General features: G+C 54.6%; 1 protein-coding gene across 1 annotated transcript in view; it reads left to right on the forward strand.

Annotated features, from left to right (window-relative positions):
* KIAA0232 (KIAA0232 ortholog) overlaps nt 1–18,502 on the forward strand; it is a 34,038-nt gene extending 15,536 nt beyond the window's left edge. Inside the window, exons 3-8 of the mRNA XM_006875301.1 lie at nt 3,411–3,477; nt 4,939–5,020; nt 6,028–9,169; nt 15,499–15,607; nt 16,808–16,899; nt 18,308–18,502. Coding sequence (XP_006875363.1) covers nt 3,411–3,477; nt 4,939–5,020; nt 6,028–9,169; nt 15,499–15,607; nt 16,808–16,899; nt 18,308–18,502 — 3,687 coding nt within the window. The remainder of the gene's footprint in view (nt 1–3,410; nt 3,478–4,938; nt 5,021–6,027; nt 9,170–15,498; nt 15,608–16,807; nt 16,900–18,307) is intronic.
* Nucleotides 18,503–20,404: the final 1,902 nt, after the last annotated feature.

A 20,404-nucleotide genomic window follows, 5' to 3' on the forward strand; every position in this document is an offset into this window, starting at 1 on the left:
TGGGGGACACAGGGGAGGAGTTAGAGTGGACTGTGGGGGACACAGGGGAGGAGTTAGAGTGGATGGGGGGACACAGGGGAGGAGTTAGAGTGGACTATGGGGACACAGGGGGAGAAAGTTGGACTAGGGGACTCCGGCTCCAGTTAGTGATGATTTGAACCCTTGGATTTACCATTGCCCCTATTCCCTCGTTTCCCACAGTTTGTTTTGTGGTTGATAATTAGTTATGATTCACTTTTCTTTTTAGTGAACGTCTTAAGATGTAATTAAGCTTGTGTTTCATTGCCCATTTTTGGAGAGGTGGGTAGAAAATTGGAGGCTTACTGAGGCCCTGCTTGGGCCTAAAGGCCGTGACCCCGTGCTGCTGTGTCTGTCCCGCTCCTTGTGGAAGGAGCAGCCAGCCCTGGCCACTGAGAGGGAGCCAGTATTGAGGGGCCTCGCTCTCTTTTCCATGTGCTTGTCTCTCGGATCCCACGAAGCTTCCCTCGAAGTCTGCATGTGTCCTGTGTACACTGAGACTGAATTGTGGATCAGTCATTTTTGTGCTCACTGATCCCTCAACTGACCTGTTTTTGGTAATACCCCCAAACAGTGCCTGAGGACGTGCAGGGGCACATTGAGGGTGTAGCTGCAGATTGTGAGCAGCTAGGTTCCCTGCCTGACACATGCCAAGGGGGTGCACACCACTGGGCACTAACGCCACCCTCAGTCCCTCACCCCATGTTGTGCCTGATCGACAGGTACTCATACCCCCTTTGCTGCCTGCAAGAAGGAGGCAGGGTAGGAGCCCAGACACAAGCCCCTAAGACCCCAAAGCCCAGGGCCATCTGTTCCACTCGGGCCCAGTTCCGCGGTTTCTGAGGGCAGGGCTCGTGTGTCTGGGGTGCAGGGTCCACCAGCCTGCGTGCACAGTATAGCTGGGCTCTGGGAGTTCTCAGTGCTCCTGTGCAGAGATACCAGGTGGATTGCTCCAACACTCACATTCATTCTCTCTGTTTGTTATTGTTGTGAAGTGCCATCGAGTCAGTTCCGACCCATAGTGACCCTGTCTAGGCTTTCCAGGGAACGGCTGGTGAGCTTGAACCACCGACCTTGCAGTTCAAACTGACTCTGCCATCCAGTGCATTAACCCCCAGTGCCACAATTTAGGAGGCTAGAAATGCAAATTCCGAGCGTCAGCTCTCAGAAAAGCCTGTCTCTCTGTTGGCTCTGGGGAAAGGTCCTGGTCTCTGATGAGCAGCTGTAGGCCCAGCGTTCCTGGGCGAACTCCATACACCCAGGCATCAGTCTTGTCTGGATCTCGGAGCTTCACAGTATAGGCAGCCCAGGGCCAAAGGACGTCCTCCCTCCACCCCGGGCTCTTGGACCTTATCGGTAGGAATCCCTTCATTCTCTGCTTAAGTTTCTCTCCCGTCATCTCCTATGAAATAAAGACAGGGGCATTGCATACCTCTGCGAATCTCTGCTCCATGGAAATAGGATCAGGGTTGTGATGGGGCTAGCCACAACGTGAGCAGTGCCTACCCATGGGCTAGTCCTCTCAGAAAGCCTGGACAGACGGCCTGTACCCACCTCTTCATGCCGACCTTAAGGACACCTGGTAGCATGGTGGACTGCAGTCTTGGGCTGTTCAGCACAAGGTCAGCACTCGCCCTTCCCAGACCCTCTGGGAGACAGATGTGACTTGGTGATCACGTAAAGATTCACAGTCGGGGAGACAGGGTCGCTGTGAGTCAGAACCAAACCACATCACAGAAATCAGATCACCTCATGGGAGCTAGAACATCTCATGGACACTTAGCCCAGTGTGAGGTGCACTGAGAGAGAGAGAGAGAGAGAGAGTGTGTGTGTGTGTGTGTGTGTGTGTGTGTGTGTGCGCGTGCGCTGGGGGACATCTCCTCATGGACAGTTAGCCCTGTGTGAGGTGTACTGAGAATGTGACTGGGGGGGGAAGAAATACATACAACTATACATGTATCTGTTACACATACACACAACTATATATGTATCTGTTACACATACACACAACTATACATGTATCTGTTATACATACACACAACTATAACACATGCACACCCCCCATACACACACATGCTTAAAAACGTAACTGTTTTTACAAAGAAACAAGTAAACATACATTCACAGGTATGGGTGACTATTGTACAGATGCATACACAACCATACACCATGTACACACGTAACTGCGTGTTGTTGTGAAGTGCCGTTGAGTCAGTTCCAACCCATAGCGACCCTGTCTAGGGTTTCCAAGGAGCGGCTGGTGAGCTTGAACCACCGACCTTGCAGTTCAACCAGCTTTGCAGTCTGATGCATTAACCCACAGCGCCACCCCAGGACTCCCTGTAACTTCATAGATACATGTAACTAGATATGCCAGACATTCAGCTGCACACACACACATACCGTGTTCACAGATCCTGAATAGACGGGTGTTGACAGCACGCACACGGGCGCACATACCTTTCCCACCCCGGGTTTCGCACACAACCGCCTTTGGCTGTTGAGTGGCGCTTGTCCGCTCACACGTCACAGTCGCCATTGGGCTGCTGAGTTTGGTGGCCACGGCTGTCCTCTTGGAGAAGGTGGACGAGCAGTCCCCAGAGGCCAGCGTCCTCCCTGAGACCAGCCTTCGCTGTGCAGCCCCAGGCAGGCAGGCTGGGTCAGCTGACCCTGGTGTGGGCTTCCTGGTCAGTCGGAGAGAATGGCGTGCAGTAGCAGCCACCGGGGTTGCCAGCTGCGGATTGTGGTAAGCAGTCACTTGTTCCTGGGATGGTAGTCGGTGCTGAGCACCGTGGCCGTCCGTCTGTCCAGTCGCCCCTGCCTGTGGCTCTCGGGTGCCTGTGGGCCCCTGTTGAGGCGTCTGCCACTCCTTGCTGAGTCACTGTGCACTGAGTGTCTGGCCTCTATTTTTAGCTCTGCTAGGCCAGCGAGGGCAGGGCCAGCGGAGTGCCTCGTCCTGCTGCGGCTGTTACCCTCACACGGGCCTGCTGGTCACTAGGGGAAGCAAGTGGTGGTGACACACCTTCACTTGGTGGTGTCCACTGTGAAAGGATCTTCTTTCACCCTGAGAAAGTTCAGTCACGTCTGAAAGGTCACCTGTGTCCACGCTAAGTAAAGGCAACTCTTGTTGGATTCGGGGTGTGAACTCCCCCAGGAGCTGCCCACAATGTGCGGGCTGGGGTCTCTGGGTACTCGGGCAGAGCAGTGCCCTGTCATGTTGTCTACCCTGGGCTCCTGAGGGCCTGGCTGTGAGGTGGACCGCGGCTCTCAGCCCTGAGCCATGGGCGAGGCCTTGCTCCCAGATATGGTGGACCAGGCTTTCGGATGCTGACTGTTTCTTTGGGAAAGCATGGTGTTCCCAGTGGGCTGACAGGCATTTTCTTTTCATGCAGAGCTCGGGCATCGAGACTTTGGTGGAGGAGCTGTGCTCCCGGCTGAAGGACTTGCAGAGCGAACAAGGTGAGTGTTCAGGCCCCAGGCCGGGCCTCAGGAGTGGGAGCTGGCCACCAGGCCAGGAGAGGTCCTCTTCAAGGCTGCCGTGTGCGCCTGCACATGACTTTGTGTGTCTCCGTTTCAACGTGTGCTTGTCTTTGTAAGCATGCCCATGGGGGTCTGTGTGCACACATGTTCGTGTGTTTATGTGAACATATGTGTGTCTGTATGTAGAGTGTGTGTGCGTGTGAATATGTGCTCACAAATTTATATCTACACATCAATGAGTGTGTGCCGAGTTTCTCTATGTGAGCATGTGTGCATGGATTTGAGTGTGTCTATGAGTGTGTGTCTGAGCATGAGTGCATGTACCAATGTGTCTGATACGTTTGTATGTACATTTTTGCCTGCGTGTCTGTGTGAGCCTTTGTAAGTGTACCTGTGTGTGCATTGGTCTGAGTTGTGTGCATGCTGTATGTGTTGGTGCATGCACCTGTGTGTGCGTGTCTATGTAAGCATTTGTGCATTTGTCTTTGCATGTCTGCATCTGTGTGAGTGCTTCTATGTGCATATATGTGTGAGTGTGTGCATCTCTGCGAGCGAGCATGTGTGTGTGCATGTTCGAATTGGTGCAAGCACTCGTGCATGTACCTTTGCATCTGTGTGAGTGTTGGTGTGTGTACCTGTGCGTGGGTGTATATGAGCATTCCTGTGTGCACCTATTCATGACTGTGTCTAAGTGTTCTGTGTGTGCGCTTGTGTGTACATGTATGTCAGTGTTCATGTTTGTACCTGTGCGTGGGTGCGTATGAGTGTTAGTGTAAGCATTTTGGGGCACATGTATCTGTGTTCCTGTGTGTGCATCTGTCAGCATTGGTGCAGGTGTCTGCATGCGTGTCTTTGTGTTGTGTGGACTTATACATGCATGTATGGAAGTTAGTACATGTGCATGAGTATCTGCGTATTCCTGTGTAGATAGCTATGTGTGTGGACACTTAGTTGTGTGGTAACCCCTGAGTGGCCCCCTTGACTCCTGTTCTGGCTAGCTCTCTGGCTCCCCCAGACGTCCAGTAGCAGAGAGCCGATTGTTGGGAGGACTTTACTTGGCTCTTGGCTCAGACCGGGTCCTGTTGAAGCCAGTCACTGCAGAATCTGCTGGGAAGCTGTGTGCAGAGTGTAGCCTATCGCTCTGATGCCTTCCCTTGGTGCTCTGCCTGATGAGCATTGGAGGCTCTGGGGTCTCAGCTAAGTCCGTGAGGGAAGGGCGACCCCACTTGTCCTGAGGCTCACACAGTCCGTCCCTCTGACTCACAAATGAAGCAGCGGAGGTTTTTCCTGAAGACAAACTGTTTTGGAGTTTGTGTTTTAAGCCCCAAAGTCTACTGAAGTTCCGACGAACGGTCCTTAAGGAGCTTTTATGAACAGGGGATAACGGTCTTCCCGAACTTAGCTTCTAAGACACTGTTTCTGAATTTTGTTTCTTAACAGAAGAGAAGATCCACAAAAAGCTGGAGGGGTCTCCGTCTCCAGAGGCAGAACTGTCCCCGACCGTGAAGGATCAGGTGGAAATGTACGTGTGGTGCTGCCCAATGGGCTGTTTGTTTCTGTGTCCGAGGGTCCAGGAATGCTGAGCACGTGTGTCCTCGACACCGAAGAAGACAGAGCCGGAAACAGGCAGGGTGGTGAAATCCACGCAAACAGGGAAGCTGGTTTCTCTGCTTAGGACTCTGGGGTGGGGGTGGGGCGCTGGATTTAGTTTATCCTCACTGCTACCACCTGGAGGACGGACGGTTCGGGTGATGCCCCCGGTGGAGCTGTGCTAGCCGACCCAAGAGCCTTCGGGCACAAACAAACTACAGATCTATTTTAAATGCCGGTCACTTACTGAGTTGGTGTTCCCTTCTCGCTCAACCTGGGGGCCCTAGAACACGGAGCAGTGCGTGTGAAGCTCACTGTAGTTCTGTGCAGACCACCATGTCATGCTTGACCCTCAGCATTCGGTACAACAGCAGCTTCCTAGTAGCTCCTCTGTCTGAGCACCTGCTCCAAGCCTTGAGCCTTCACTGCTTGTCCAGATAAGAGGCACTGCTGGCTTGGCTGCTGGCCTCCCTGGGCCCCTCCCACGAGTGTCTCCAGGTCCCTAGTGAGGCGCTGTCCGAGGCCACATGTTCACAGCAGCTCGGGAAGCCAGAGTCTGTTTGTAGATGGGGCTGGGCCACAGGGAGGCTGAGTCACCTGCGAAAGGTCACCCAGCCAAGCTGGTGAGTGGCTGAGCCAGGGTTCTGAGCTGAGACCCAAAGGCAGGTGTTTCTTACTCAAAAGCATCCATTCTCTCTGCTCGGTTTGCTTTGTCCTGTATGTTCGCAGTCATTGAAGCTTTGAGGACTCGAGGCTTGACTTACTCTGTGAGTTCTCTTGTCACAGCGCTGTGTGTGGAGGGTCATGGTAGGAGGGTTGCCTTACAGGAGCGCCCAGTCTCTAGTCCCGTGGGTGACTGGGAGGCTGCTTCTCTGTGGGCACTGTGCTTTCCCGCCCCCATGGCCAAGGCACTCACCTCTGACCTGCCTCTGCTCTCAGGTACTATGAAGCATTCCCACCTCTGTCTGAGAAGCCCATATGCCTACAGGAGACCACGACTGTGTGGACCAGGTCCAAGGTCGGCTCCCCTTCCAGCGCCTCATCATCCACAGCCCTGCCAGCCAGCACGGATACTTCCTCCCCCAGGGATGGCCACAGCGAGGGCGAGGCCACCAGAGAACAGCGTGGGGTGGCACACGCCCCCACCCACAACACAGCCCCCAGCAGGAGTCGCAGTGCAAAGGACAGCAAGCTCAGCAGCGGTGCGCCCCCAGAGCCATCTGCGCCCCACAAGAAGCAGGCCCGACACCGGCCTGATGGGAAGGCCCGCCCCCGCTCCTGGTCCTCGGGCTCCAGTGAGGCCGGGTCCAGCTCCAGCGGCACCCAGGGAGAGCCCAGGGTGTCCGTCAAGTGCGTCAAAGTGAGGCACCGTACTCGGGAAACCCGGAACAAGAAGGGGCGAAGTGGGCAGGGCCGGCTTCCAGCCAAGGGCAATGAGAAAGCCGAGCGGGGTGTCCATGCGGGGAGCAGCAGTGGCGGCGGGTCCGTCCTACAGCTGTGCAAGCGGGGGAGGCGGCCGCCCAGGGGGCCGGGGCGAAGAGAGGCCATGGGCACCGAGGGCAGAAACGACCAGCAGTACCGGGAGGAGCCCCTGTGGTACACTGAGCCCATTGCCGAGTACTTTGTGCCCTCGAACCAGAGGAGCAAGCTGGAGACCAGCTACCGCCACCGGCCCGAGCCAGGCGCCAGTAGCCCCCCTGGGACACAGCTCGCGGCTGGCACCTTCATCGACGGTCATTTTGTTGAAATGCCTGCGGTTGTCAGCGAGGCTGCTGCCCTCCGCGGGAGCTCGTTCTGTTCTCCATCGGAGGACGCCACATACCTGGATGACATTCATCTGTCAGAGTTCACACACTTCTACGAAGTGGACATTGATCGGTCCATGTTGGATCCCGGTGCCTCAGAGACAACACAAGGAGAAAGTCGGATCTTGAACCTGATCCAGCAGAAAGGCAGAGAGAGGACAGATTTTGAGGCCGAATGTTGCATAGTGTTAGATGGGCTGGAGCTACAAGGGGAGCGTGCAATATGGACCGATCCCACCAGTCCTGGGTGTGCCGACGGCCTGGCTCACTTCTGGGACAGCTGCTCGTCCAGCTCTGGTGACGCGGACGCCGAGAGCTTCGGGGGAGACTCTCCACCCCACCGCTCCCCGCTCTTTGACGGCGCCATGCTCAGCTCTCACCTGCTGGCGGGCAGTCGGGAACTCTTTTCTGAGATGAAGGAAGGATCTGGTCTCCACTCCTGTTTTTCAGTGTTTGAAGTGCAATGCGCTGACTCTGACCTACCTTTTTCTTTTGAAACACTCAATTTGGGAAGTGAAATTGCAGATTCTAGCGGTAGCCTACTTGGAAAAACGCAATCTAGATTGCTAATATGGACCAAAAATAGTGCCTTTGAAGAAAACGAACACTGTTCCAATCTGTCCACAAGGACATGCAGTCCCTGGTCCCATTCAGAAGAGACCCGCTCCGACAACGAGACATTTGGTGTCCAGTTTGAGGAGCCTGGCCAGTTCAGTGCCGAGGACGTCAGCTACGTCGGGCCTAGAGTCTCATCTACTTACGTAGAGGAGGAACTTCTCGATTGTTTGCAAGATGAAGCCTGCCTACAAAACCATAGAACTCTGGGAGAAATTCCTGCAGTCGTTTTCAAAACGAAATCAAAACTAGAATCTGTCTGTGGAATTCAGCTGGAACAGAAACCTGAAGGCAGAGACTTTATGGCCGCACGGGGCTGTGGGGAGGGCAGTCCAGGCGGGGTCATGAAGAGCATCTGGACACATGTGACAGCTGCGGCAGAGGCGGGCAGGATGGATGGTGAGCTGTTCTCTGCAGACGTGCGTGACTACTGCTGCTGTCTGGATGCTGACGTGCAGGCCCCAGGCCACCAGGAGCCCAGCAAGGCCGTGCAGAGGTCGGAGTACCACCTGTGGGAAGGGCAGAGGGGGCGCCTGCCAAAACCCATGTTCGCCCCAGGTGAGCCGGCCGAGGTGGACGGGGGTGACTACACCACGCCCTCGAGGCCCTGGGACACAGCCCAGGAGAAGGAGAGCACCTTCCTTCTCGGGGGTGTCTACGGAGAGCTCAGGGCTTTCAGCAGCCAGGGGGAGTGGGCCGTGGTACCGCCTGCCGCGCCCCGGGGCAGCCTGCTGCAGTGTGCCGCCTCTGACGTGGTGACCATCGCCGGCACTGACGTCTTCATGACTCCTGGAAACAGCTTTGCTCCTGACCACCGGCAGCTGTGGAGGCCCCTGGTGTCCTTTGAGCAGAGTGAACCGCCCAGGAGTGGGGAGAGCGGGTGGAATAAGGGGTTTTCTTTCATCTTCCATGAAGACTTGTTGGGTGCGTGTGGTAACTTCCAGGTGGAGGACCCTGGACTCGAGTGCCCCTTCTCCTCCTTGGACCTGGGCAGTCCACTCGCTCAGGTCCTCCATGTTGAGTGCGCCTTGGAACCTGAAGGCATGGCCTCATTCAGCCCCAGTTTTAAGCCCAAGTCCATCCTGTGCTCTGACTCGGACGGCGAGGTGTTCCACCCCAGAACGTGCAGTGTTGACAGGACTCAGTACCGGGCCATCCGCATCTCCCCCCGGACCCACTTCCGCCCCATCTCCACAGCGGACCTGTCCCCAGGTGGGGGCAGTGAGTCCGAGTCAGAGTCTGAGAAAGATGAGCCCAGTGTCCCCGTCCCTCCTCAGGTCAGTACCTTCCCCGACCCCCAGGCCGACCTCAAGCCCCTGGAGGAGGACGCCGAGAGGGACAGCCATTACTACGGCAAGTCGGAGCTCGAGTCTGGGCGGTTCCTGCCCCGGCTGAGGAAGTCGGGCATGGAGAAGAGCGCACAGACGTCCCTGGACTCCCAGGAGGAGGCAGCGGGGGGCTTGCTGCCGGGAAGGCGGAGCCCGTGTCTGGAGTGCAGTGCGCAACGCGAGACCCTGGACACAGAGCTGGGGGGCTCGGGAGCAAACTGCAAAATAATGGCACAATGCGAAGAGGAGCTGAATCCCTTCTGCGGTCGTGAAGCAGATTGTCAGTTTCCTGCTTACCAAGATGATGTGATGTCTTCAGGACGACTAGACAAGGTCTGCGAGGTACGAGTCTGTGAGTCTGTGTGTGTGCGCGTGGTTGTGAGAGCAAGAGTGCGTGAGGAGATGTGACCCAGAGTCGGTTCTGTCAGACAGCAGGTGACAGGTGTGTGTGGCGGGCCGTTATCTCCCACCTGGTGTTGCTTGGGCTTCATCATCTAGTGGTAGACAGCACATTTGGTGTGGATCAATTTGAGCTAGAACGTAGACTTCTCAAAAGCCCTGTAGGTGAGGAGGAGGCTTCAGGAAGTGATCCTGGAGCTGTGCCCTCCTCAGCAGCAGCCGCCAGGTCTCGCTTGAGCCCCGAGCCAGCTCACGTGTCATGTTGTTTGGCTGGGTCGTCTCTGCAGGTGCAGGGCCTGGCCGGGCTACACGGGGCTTGGCACGGGGAGCATGTGCGGGATTCTGTGTGCGTGTTGATGCTGGATGTCACTGTCCTCCTGGGATGGTTTCTGGGATGGCGTCCTGTTTCCCGCGTCCCCTGCCCTTTCCTCACTCTGCATCACCCACCTGCACCGGAACACAGCACCCCCTTCCCTTCCTTTTCGTACCTTTCATGTAAACCTTTATGTGTGTGCTCCGTCTTCCCTGCCTGCCCTCCACCTAGACGGTAAGCTCCTGATGGGGCCCCAGCCGACCCGGGAGGGACAGGGCTCTGATCCCCTTGAAAAGCTGCCATCTGGGTGGTCTCCTGCTCAAACATTCCTTTACAGCCTCTGTGTCTCACCTGGTTCCAGATTGGGAAGAAAGAAAAAGAGGAAGGAAGCAAGCCTCTGCAGCAAACCGTTACCACGTCCCTTCACTTCCTAGTATGTTGACATCTTTCTCTGGCTCCTCGGAACTCGCGGTGTGCCTCCCATAAACTCCCTGAGGACCTTTTGGGGATCCCTGGTCCCCAGGAATCATCGGCCCTGAGAGTGGAAGGATTTGGGTGCTCCCGTCTGCCGCTGCCTCTCAATCCAGGGCCGGGGTGCATTCACCCCACTGCCATCGAGTCCATTGGGATTCCTAGCAGCCCTGCCTAGGGTTTCTGAGGCTAGATCTTCACGGGGCAGTTTCCTCTCCCATCTATCTCTCCAGCACCTGGTGGCTTTGAACCACCGACCTTGTAGTGCCTAGCCCCCAGTGAGAGGTACCCCCCTCATATGTTGTAGAGTAGGGCTGTGGCTGCCGCAGGCATCCCTGGGTAGGAGCGAGTATGTCTTTGGTACCCCGTCCGTATCATTGCATGGCGCTCTTCTGGCCTGGCCCACCCCTCGCCTCTGAGGTGCTGAGTTAATGTGGTGATGGGGTGGGGTGAACACTGCAGCAGTGTGAGGTGTTCCCACACAGCAGAAGCGGTCATCTGAGGAGGGCCCAGACCTGCGATGGTCAGCAGAGGGAGGCCGCAAGGTTGTGTACACCGCGGAACGTGCTCCCATAGACTGTGTGCTCCGAGGGGACAGGGAACTGTGCACACTGGGGGTGGGGGAAGGGGAGTACATGCTCCTAGACTGTGTGCTCAGCGCAGAACTAGCCCACCTGGTGGAGGTGACAGATACCAGTGATGGCAGCCTGCAGGAAGTGTTTCTGTCGTGTCAGATATGAGCAGGGTGGGGCGTGCAGGTGCAGGCCCTGGGCCCCTCAGCCCTGCTCTGCCCAGCCCCATGTCGCTGAGCATCAGCAGAGGAGCAAGTTTGAGGCCACGCTTCACCTGCCAGCCAGTCCCTCCTGCATGGGGCTCTGTGGAGGGAGGGGTTGGGGCTGCGAGCTTAGGACCAGGAGCCGCCGTCACTGGGCCGGCCCAGGCAGCCTCGGGGGCTGCAGGAAGGCTGCCATTCCACCTGGTGACGTTGGCAAAAGGCCTGCCCTCCTGTAGTTTTAGCTTGGGAGTGTTTCTGTAAGGTCCTGTGGGAGATGGGGTGGTTTCCCACATACCCAAATGATCCATCACCACTGAGTCCGTTTCTACACCAGGGGCTCCATGTAGGGCATGGACATACAGCCTCTTCTTTGTCCCGTAGAGCGGCTGCTAACTTTGAAATGCTGACCCTGCACCACCAGGCTTCCCACTCAGTGGCATTCTTGTAAAAATGACATGTCCTTGAATAATAGAGTTCTAGACCAAGAAATGTACAGTTTAATGCATAGAAATTCAGGTAGACGAACAGCATCCCTCCTCCATCCGTTTGTATCTCTGGTGCTGGAGTCATGCCACCAGTAGTAAAATCCCAGCAGGGTCACCCTTGGTGGACAGGGTTCTGTGGAGCTTCCAGAGTAAGACAGACTAGGAAGGAGGTGAAACAGACAACTTCTGAGTGGTCAGCCTTATGGAGAGCAGCAGGGTGCCAGAGACAATACGACTGGGGAGCAGCTGCCTGCTCGGCATCCAGTTGGCCACAGTGATAGGAATGTAGCAAAGCCCTTGGGACCTTCGTTTGCTGATGAGGAACAGCTGCAGACAGCCACTAATAACTGGAATGTGGAAAGTTGGGAAGTCATCAAAAATGGAGTATATAAAAGATTGGTATGTACAAGTATTGGCCACTTTGAATCCAATAATTAACAAGGTTTGTTATGTCCACAACACAGATTGTTGAGGAATGGCGTCATGTACGCAAAAAGAGCATTTCGGGGTCTACCTGAAAGTACAGTGCTTCCTGGGATAGGGTAATACCTCTATGCCTACCAAGCCAACTAGGTAACACTGCCGTTATTTACATTTGGGCCCCAACCAGTAACACCTAGGATGAAGAAATTGGAATGTTCTTCCAGCATCTTCTGTCTGAAGTTGATCAAGCATGTAATCAAGATGAATTGATCTTTACTGATGATTGGAATGCAGAGGTTAGAAACAGAGGAAGGATCAGTAGCTGGGAAATATGGTCTTGGTGATAGAGACGATGCTGGAGAGTGCATGACAGAATTCTGCAAGACCAATGATTGATTCATTTCAGATAACTCCTTTGACAAAACAAACGGCGACTATACACAATGGACCTCACTAGATAGAATACATAGGAGTCAAATTCGAGTTAGGAAAGAAAGAAGAGAAAGCAAGGGATGTCAGAAGAGACTCTGAAACTTGGTCTCTACCATAGAGAAGCGAACACACCTGGAATACATAATGAATTTTCAGGAAGGCAAAAGGAAGTATTGTAATGAAGTGTACAAAGGCCCGGCTTTAGATAGCAAAAGGAAGGAAGATGCTCTCAGTGTTTCTTAGATTGAAAGAACAAGGGAAAAAGGAAAGGATTCTACGGGCAAAATATTGAATGATGCAGGAAGCATCAAAACAATTTGGAAGGGACACACAGAATCATTGTATCAAAAAGAAATGGTCATTGTTCAATCATTTCAGGAGCTACCACATGATCCAGAACCCATAGTACTGAGGGCAGAAGTCCAAGCTGCACTAAAGAGGCAGGACCCCAGGAATTGTTGGGACACAAACTGAAATGTTTCAACAAGGCGCTCACTCACCTCTGTCAAAAAAAATTTCAGGACGACTACCTGGTCAACCGATTAGAAGAGAGCCGTGTCTGGGAGCGTTCAAAATCATCAAACAGTATTACTGTCACAGGCCAGTAAAATTTTGCTGAAGAGAATTTAAAAATAACATCTAGAGGGGGCTTCCAGAAGTTCAAGCCAGATTCAGAACAGGATGTGGAATGGGCGTTAATCATTACTGACATCACATGGATCTTGGCTGAGAGCAGAAAACACCAGAAAGATGCTTATTTATGCTTTATTGGCTATGTGTGAACCATGAAAAGTTAGATATTTAACTGTGCCCATGAGGAGCCTGTGCATGGACCAAGAAGCAATCATTTAAACAGAACAGGGGATGCTGAATGGTTTAAAGTCAGGAAACGTCTCCCAGGATTGTTTGCTTTCAACATAGTCAGTCTGTATGCTGAGCACATAATCCGAGCAGCTGGATTCTATGAAGAAGACCACGACATCAGGATTGGAGAAAGACAACATCAACCGCTTGAGATTTGCAGATGACAGCCCCCTAGTTTGCTGAGAGTAAAGAGGACTTGACGTCTTTGCTGATGAATATTGATGACTTTCGGTCTCGATTGTCGCAGTATCAAGAAAATGAAAATCTTACCCAACTGGATCAGTGAACAGCATGACAAATTGTCGAGACCTGGCCTCAACACCAGAGTTTGGTTCACGAAGTAGGGAGATTTGGCGGTGACAGAGATAGAGAAAAAGTACACACAAAGACACAACAAGAGAGACACGTAGACACCGCGGAACTAGAGTGGATGCGTAACTGGCGTCAGACAAATCCTGCATTGTAAACATTTTGGCTATGCATGCCGTTTGCACACCTTGCCAACTGCAATGCCTGCCCGTACTGCAAACCGCAACGCATGCCTTGCCAGCTGTAACGCATGTGGGCTTTGGTCTGTGCCTCCGTTTTATTTTGGGGAGGAGCTTTACACAAAGGAAGGCGGGGTTTATTAAGACGGGGTACAGAAGTGAAATGTGATTAACCTAACCGTTCAACACAGGACACAGTGATTTACAGGAATCAAATTCTAAAACATACATCACAAATTGTCTTGATAATCTAACATCCTTAATTTTCCAGAAATTCAAGCAAATTTATACAGTACTTTTCAGGTTCGAATCCCAGGGCAGCAACTCGGTTTATCCAGGCTAATTAACATACCTATAGCACCTAATCTCAAATGGGAACAGGTGAAAAGGATTGAAAGGAGTCCCGCTGTGTCGGCTGTCTGGAGGCCTGCAGGAGGAAGCAAGACGCCTAGCTGAATGGTTTGCACCTGGGGTTGAACTGGGATGGCAGCCACCTATTATTCTTTAGACAAAGCCCCAGAATAGCCAATCTACTGAGTTAATTCCTTGGGGGAACCTTGTCTCCAGAGCTTCCCAGCAAACTTCTTTTTGGAGCTTTTTACAGTCTCGGCTTTAGGAGCAGTTTAATATTTGTCCATGGGTATCAAGGGCTCACGTGTTAAGTTAACATCAAACATAACTGAATAATTTGATAAAGAACAGTTTGGACGAGCGTGCCCAATGGCCAGAGTTTGTTCCTCAGATTTGTTCCCAGAACACCTTAAGCACTGCCAACACAGTGGAGACATTGAGAGAGGCACGTAAGAAACCATTTTCTCAGAGGCTACAGGTACAGGGGTTCGAAGCATAGCACGAATTAATAGGACTAAAGAGAATCATACAGAGCTAGCCCCACAGTGAGTTTGTAAAAGCCAATGAACCCGGGACGTCCGTAGGGTACTTCCTTGAGCCCTCAGGGTTTCTGGCCAGCAAGTCTGAGCGCGGCCACATGCTGGATTTTTGTCCATGACACCGGTCCTCAACACCCCAGTACCTGCAGTCTGCAACAACAAATAGAGAAAAGATAGACACTGTCAAAGACTTCACCTTGCTTGGTTCCCAAGAAATCAAGTGACAAAATTAACCGTGTTGGGCAAATGTGCTGCACTTAGGTGCACTTGACCCAGGCCCCAGGGTATGTTCAGTAGCCTCGTGTGTGTGACAGTGAATAAGGAGGGTCACAGAAGGATTGATTCATTTGAATTGTGCTGGACTTTAAAAGCGAGGACGTGTTATCCGGAGTGGCCAGTCCCTAGAGAAGGACATCCTGGAGTGTCAGTGGAAAAGAGGAAGACCCCATGCCATGCACTAACAGTGGTATCAGCAATGGGCTCAAACCTGAGGAGTGTGTCAGTGTTTCGTTCTGTGGTACGTGGGGTCACTATGAGTCAGAACGGTTGGACGCCACCTGACAAGTGGGCAGAACAAGTCAGATTTTGTACCTGAGCAGAGGAATTGCGGTGGTGCAGGTAGTTAGAGGGAGTGGGGTGAGTGTGTGGACGAGCTGCCCTGACCCTGGCACACAAGGCCACCGTTGTTGAGTGACCATCCATGAGGCCCACCCCCCAGCCCTGGCTGTCCCGACCTCCCGTCATGCGGCGTTTTATCCTTTCTCTCCCTCCGCTGGCTGCGGCTTGGTTTACTCTCAGTTCTGTCTGCTCTTACCTGTGGAGTCTGTCATGTGGACGGTGGGCCTTGACACTGCCTGTGAGCCCCCATCTCTCGCAGAGTCTGCCGTCCAGCGCTGCCATCATGGGTCACTGCTGTACCCGTCTGTGTCTGTCTCGTAAGAGCAATGCTTTTTCTTGTTGTCTGTCATGTAAATGTTTCTCAGGAAAACGGTTTTTTCCTCTGAGCCCATTAGGTTTGGTCAGTTTAGGCCTGGGTATATAGCCTGTAATGACCGCTCAAATGCTTCTTTCCCCCGAATGTTCGCTTGTTAAACGTCGCTGTGTTTGACTGAATCCACGCAGTTTCCTGTGTTGAACACGGACGTGCAGGGAACCAGGAGACAGCAGGAGAAGCCCATCTGGTGGGAGAAAGCCCTCTTCTCTCCTCTCTTTCCTGCGCCCCAGTGTGAAGGTGAGTGGTGGGCTTGGTCCCTGCCTCAGTCCGCCCGCCGCACCGAACATCTGCTCGCTCATTTACTCACTCACGTGGTCACCAGCTCATCCGTCCGCGCTCCCTCAGTGAAGGGCTCCTGGGTGCTCTGCTGGGACCCATCCAGGAAGTGTGTGCTGGCTGCGGGAAGCTGGGAAAGCTGGGCTTTGTGGATTTTAGCAGGGGCACAGGTCTGAGGCCCCTCCAAGGAGCCAGGTCCACTGGGCTCAGCCAGAGCTAGCTAAGACTACAGAGGAAGCAGCGGGAGGGCTGGAAGCTTAGTGGGCAGAACGACTGTCACACAGCCCTGAGAGGGTGGGCAGAGTAAGGGTGTGGGCACAACCGTCGGCCGCATGTGGCTGCTGCTGTGACATCTCCCCTGTTACCTGTCTCCTCTCCCATCACAAACCCTCGTGGAAACCTAAGGCTCAGGCCCTGTTGTCTGGTGCCCAGAATCGGTCAGCTGGGGCCAGAAGGCAGGGTGTTGGCGGTCTTCTGTGTGGTTGGCAGCAGCTGTGTGCCCAGTGCAGGTAGACACCAGATGACAGCGGCACCAAGCTGGGGCGCATTTAGCAGGAAGGCCCTAGGATGGTGCGTGGCCCCGGCCCACCTGGGTCCCTGGCTGCCTCTGCTATGACGTGGGTGGCTAATTGCTTCTGGGAGCCACAGTCCCACCTCCTGGAGTCAGAATAGCACTGCCCCTTCCCAGTCCTGTCCCTAACCCACACAGGACCCCAGACAGCACGGGGAAGGTTTCCCTCAGCCTGTGAGCGTGCCTCCCCGACACAGTAGTCACCAGGCAGGTGTGTCTTTGGGACAGAGAGAGAGGGGCATGTCCTCCCAGTGCTCAGACATGGTGTCCTGTGTGGCTGGCCTTACAGTACAGCAATACTCTGCAGTGTGAAACACTGTCTGCCCCACAGTGTCGTTCTGGGGAGTCTGACTGTCTTCCCACCCCGTCACCTACCTACAGTGTTAATGCCTCTCAGCTGGCAGGCATCATTTGGTGGGCTGATGGGTGGAGGGCTGTTTGTCTCTGTGTTTTAAGAACAGCCTCTTAGGTGACTCCTCACTGACACACACCTGGTGAGTGACGATAGCTGCCCACTCAGGTGACCGCCCAACTCTAAGAGCCAGGGGAGTGACCTTCCTCTTTTCTCTTTCCTATTTGCCCCAATTCAGAATGTTACACTGATGTGAAGGGAGAGAACAGTGTTGACTTCCCAGATGTCAAAGACATGTCCAATCATGAGTGCCCACTGGACTTCAATAGGGTAAGTGGACAGCCCTCTCTATTCATAAGGTGGGTAGCCACTGTCCCTTGTCACCTGGGGGCCCTCAGCTTGGTGTGAACGTCCTCTTTTCTCACATGTGCCATAGAACCTTCCTGAACAACTGAGCCCTGTGTGGACAGTGGGTGTGGGGCCCGGGCTGTCTCATCCCAGCCCTCCCCTTAGGCGGCATCACCCATCAGCACTCGAGGCCCCCATCCTAGTGTCGTCACTGGTGGTGGCCAGGCCCAGCTCACGTCCTCCGGAGCTGCTGCCCGCCTGCAAGTGACTGCCCAGACCAGGTCCCCATCTTTCACGGTACCTGGCTCGCCTGGAGCTTCACCCCATCCTCCCACAGAGCTGTCCTCAGCTAGAGTGGTCACTCCGACCTCAGACCCTGCCAGGGTCAGGGCAGCCTCTCTGCAGTGTCCACAGGGAGACCCCTCAGCCCGGTGGCTGCCTTTCTCAGCCCATGTGACACACCGTTGTGAAGGCTGCTGTAAATGCGCTGTGGAGCCGCAGCCCGAAGGTGCTGAGCACACTTAGCTCCCCACGTAACCATCTGCAGGCACTTCACTGCACCAGTGAGCCCCCGGCCCAGACTCAGCCAGTCCTGCCTGCTCGGTCACTGGGAGCCCACTGCTACCCCTCCCGTGTCCAGGAGGTTCAGTGCGGATCTTGGGGTCCTAGTGATGACCTTCCCCTCCACCCCGGCTTTTTCTTGAGGGTAGTCCGATCGCCTATGTGTTTCTGAGATGGCTCATTTTATAGCCAGCAGGATGGCAAAACGAACGATTCACAGTTAGCCTGTTAAGAAGCACTCACAACTCACCACCTCTTATCTACACCTGTCAGGAAGATGGTGTTTGGGGGCAGGTACAAGACTGTGGCTGGAAGAAATATGAACTACATCATGCTCCCTTACCCCCGTGCCTATGGTGGCCCTGCAGTCCCCCTCCCCTGGCCTGGGGTGGGCAGCCATGGGTCCCGGGCCTTTGCCAGACCTCGCTCTGCGGGGGGCACTTCTGAAGTGTAGAGAAGGGGTCTCCTCATCACTGCTCCTGGGAGGTAGTGTCCGGATGTGCTACATGCCAGCTCTGACTCCTTATCACCATCGAGCAGAGGGGACTGGACTTCCAGAAGGGTCTCTGACGATCGCCAGGTCTTTCCTTACTTTAGCTAGCACAGCCCAGCTGCTTTTCGAGTACCATGGATCCACGCGGGCCCACAGGAGCACGTCTCCAGGCTTCCTCCTGGGGCACTTGGGCAGGGTCCACTCCGAGGCTGGGTCTCACCCTCTCTGTCTGACCCTTCTGTACCCTGTGTCCTCTGAGTGACTGGACACACCATGCCCCTGCAGCCCCTGTGGGAGGGCACCTTGTACCGGCGCCAGCTGTGTCTCTGTCCGCAGGTGTCCTCCGTGTATGAAGCCCGGTGCAGTGGGGAGAGGCTCTCGGGAGCACAGGCACATGGCTTCCGCAGAAAGGTGGGCTCCGGCAGCAGCTCAGCCGCAGACGACACTGGCTCCGAAGACACCGGCTCGGAGGGTGGGGGTGGGTGGGCGGGCCGCAGCCAAGAGGAGCTCTTTTCTCGAACTCATTTGTGAACCTGCGCTGTGAGCGCTGAGGCCTTGTGAGGGCTGTTAGTTCTAAGCCCACTGTAGGCTCCTCTTGGGTCACCGGTCCAGTCGGTAACTCTCTCCTTGCTTATTTTAGAGTTGAGGACAACTCTCCTGTGGAAGGCGTTTCCCAGCTGTTCATTCTTGGCTATTTGAAGTAGACTAGCCTGTGTTGTCCCGTCGGGATGGGGTGCATGTGCTGGTGTTAGGAGCATTGCCGTGGTGCAGCCGCGTGTCTGCGCAGCCTGTGGACTGCCGGCTGTGCACGCAGCTGTGGACGCGGGGCCCCGGCAGACTCGTGTGCATTGGTCTTGGGGGAGACACCGGCTGCTCATTACCACAAGTGTGGGCAGCAGAGTGGGCCAGCCGCTGGCCCGAGCAGTCCTGCTGATGACCGCAGCTGCATTCTTTCTGGAGGTGACTCAGTCCTCCGGCTCTGATGGTCTGTCTCGGGGCTCCTCTTGTGTTTGTTGGACAGAGTGTCTGGGCGCGTTGTGTGTGTGCGTGCGAGAGAGGGAGAGGCCATGCTGACCGGGCCCTCCCCTTCACGGTGCGGGGGCCGCTTTGGCAAACCCCACACATTTCGCTTGTTCTCCTGTTCCCACGGCTCCTTGTGAAGCCTAGGGGGAGCTGCAGAGGTGGCAGGGAGGGGCTCTGGGCTCCCAGCTGGCCCCGTGGAGCATTGGGCTCCGTTGCCTTTTTCTTTACCCATGACCCAGAAGATGGCATTGGAAGGGGGGGCATTGTGGGGTCCCGGACAGGGTCTCTCCCTGCGTGAGGGGCTGCTGCTACCTATTGACACTTTAAAGTTGGCTGTGTGTGTGTGTGTGTGTGTGTGTGGGCGTGTGGACGGCTTTGTGTCTCTGTTATTTATTTACAGACTTCTGATAAGTTCTATGTATTTTCGTTTCTCCGGGAGCTTCCTAAAACTTGAGCAGCCTCTTCACTGAGATGGAAATGAAAGGCAAACGTGAACTGGGAGGGTCATCCCCGGGGTCACACCCGACTGTCCCAGAAGCCATTGCTCGTAGCAGAGACCAAAAGGCATCGCGGGCTGGCCGTGCGTTCTGTGGGGTCTGAATGGCTGCCTCCCCGAGAGGCCCCAGGGGCAGCAGCCACACGCAGTGTGTTTGTTTGTTTTCATAGTTCAGTGGCTGAAGCTCAGACACCTTCGGCAACACAGTTGAAAGCGTGGTTTTAGTTTGGTGAGTGGATGATCACAAAGAAAAAGCATGAAAAAAAAGTTGGCAAAACGCCGAGCCGCGCTGTGGTATGACGCGATTGCACGCCCAGAGTCTTGGGCCATCCTCCGTCGGGCCCAGCGCCCGGCTGTGTCGATCTGGTTTCACGTTCACCAGAGGAACTGACTTTTCGTTTTCTTGTGGAGTTAACACCAAATAAAAAAAAAACTAAAAAGCAGTCTGTTGTGCTTACTTGTCACAGCAAAGTCTTCTGTATAAAACCTCTGTGCCACGTCTGTGCGTGAGCAGGGGGTGGTCCATGACCCTAACATTGTACCAAAAGGAGGATCGTCAGTTCTCCTCTTGAGCAGCTGCTGCTGAGAACGAATGGGCCCCTCTGAGTACACACGCCACATACATGTGTGTAGCATGTACACACAAGTGCACACGCCACACGTACATGTGTGTACCATGCACACACTGCACAAGTGCACCACATAGTGACCGAGACCCCCACAATGCCCACCCTCTCTTAGACACTGAGCGTTTCTCATCCTGTGTTTCCTCCGGGAGGCAGTGTCCCCTTGCAGACCTGATGCAGGTGAGGCTGGGCTGGGGAATGCAGGCCTCCTTACTGGGAAACTGCAGAGCACCTTGGGCCTGTGCAGTCCCCCGCTCTGCTCCGTTCCGCTCCCCTCCTGGGCGCCTG

Source organism: Chrysochloris asiatica, unplaced genomic scaffold (assembly GCF_000296735.1).
Source record: "Chrysochloris asiatica unplaced genomic scaffold, ChrAsi1.0 scaffold00319, whole genome shotgun sequence".
Classification (NCBI taxonomy): Eukaryota; Metazoa; Chordata; class Mammalia; order Afrosoricida; family Chrysochloridae; genus Chrysochloris; species Chrysochloris asiatica.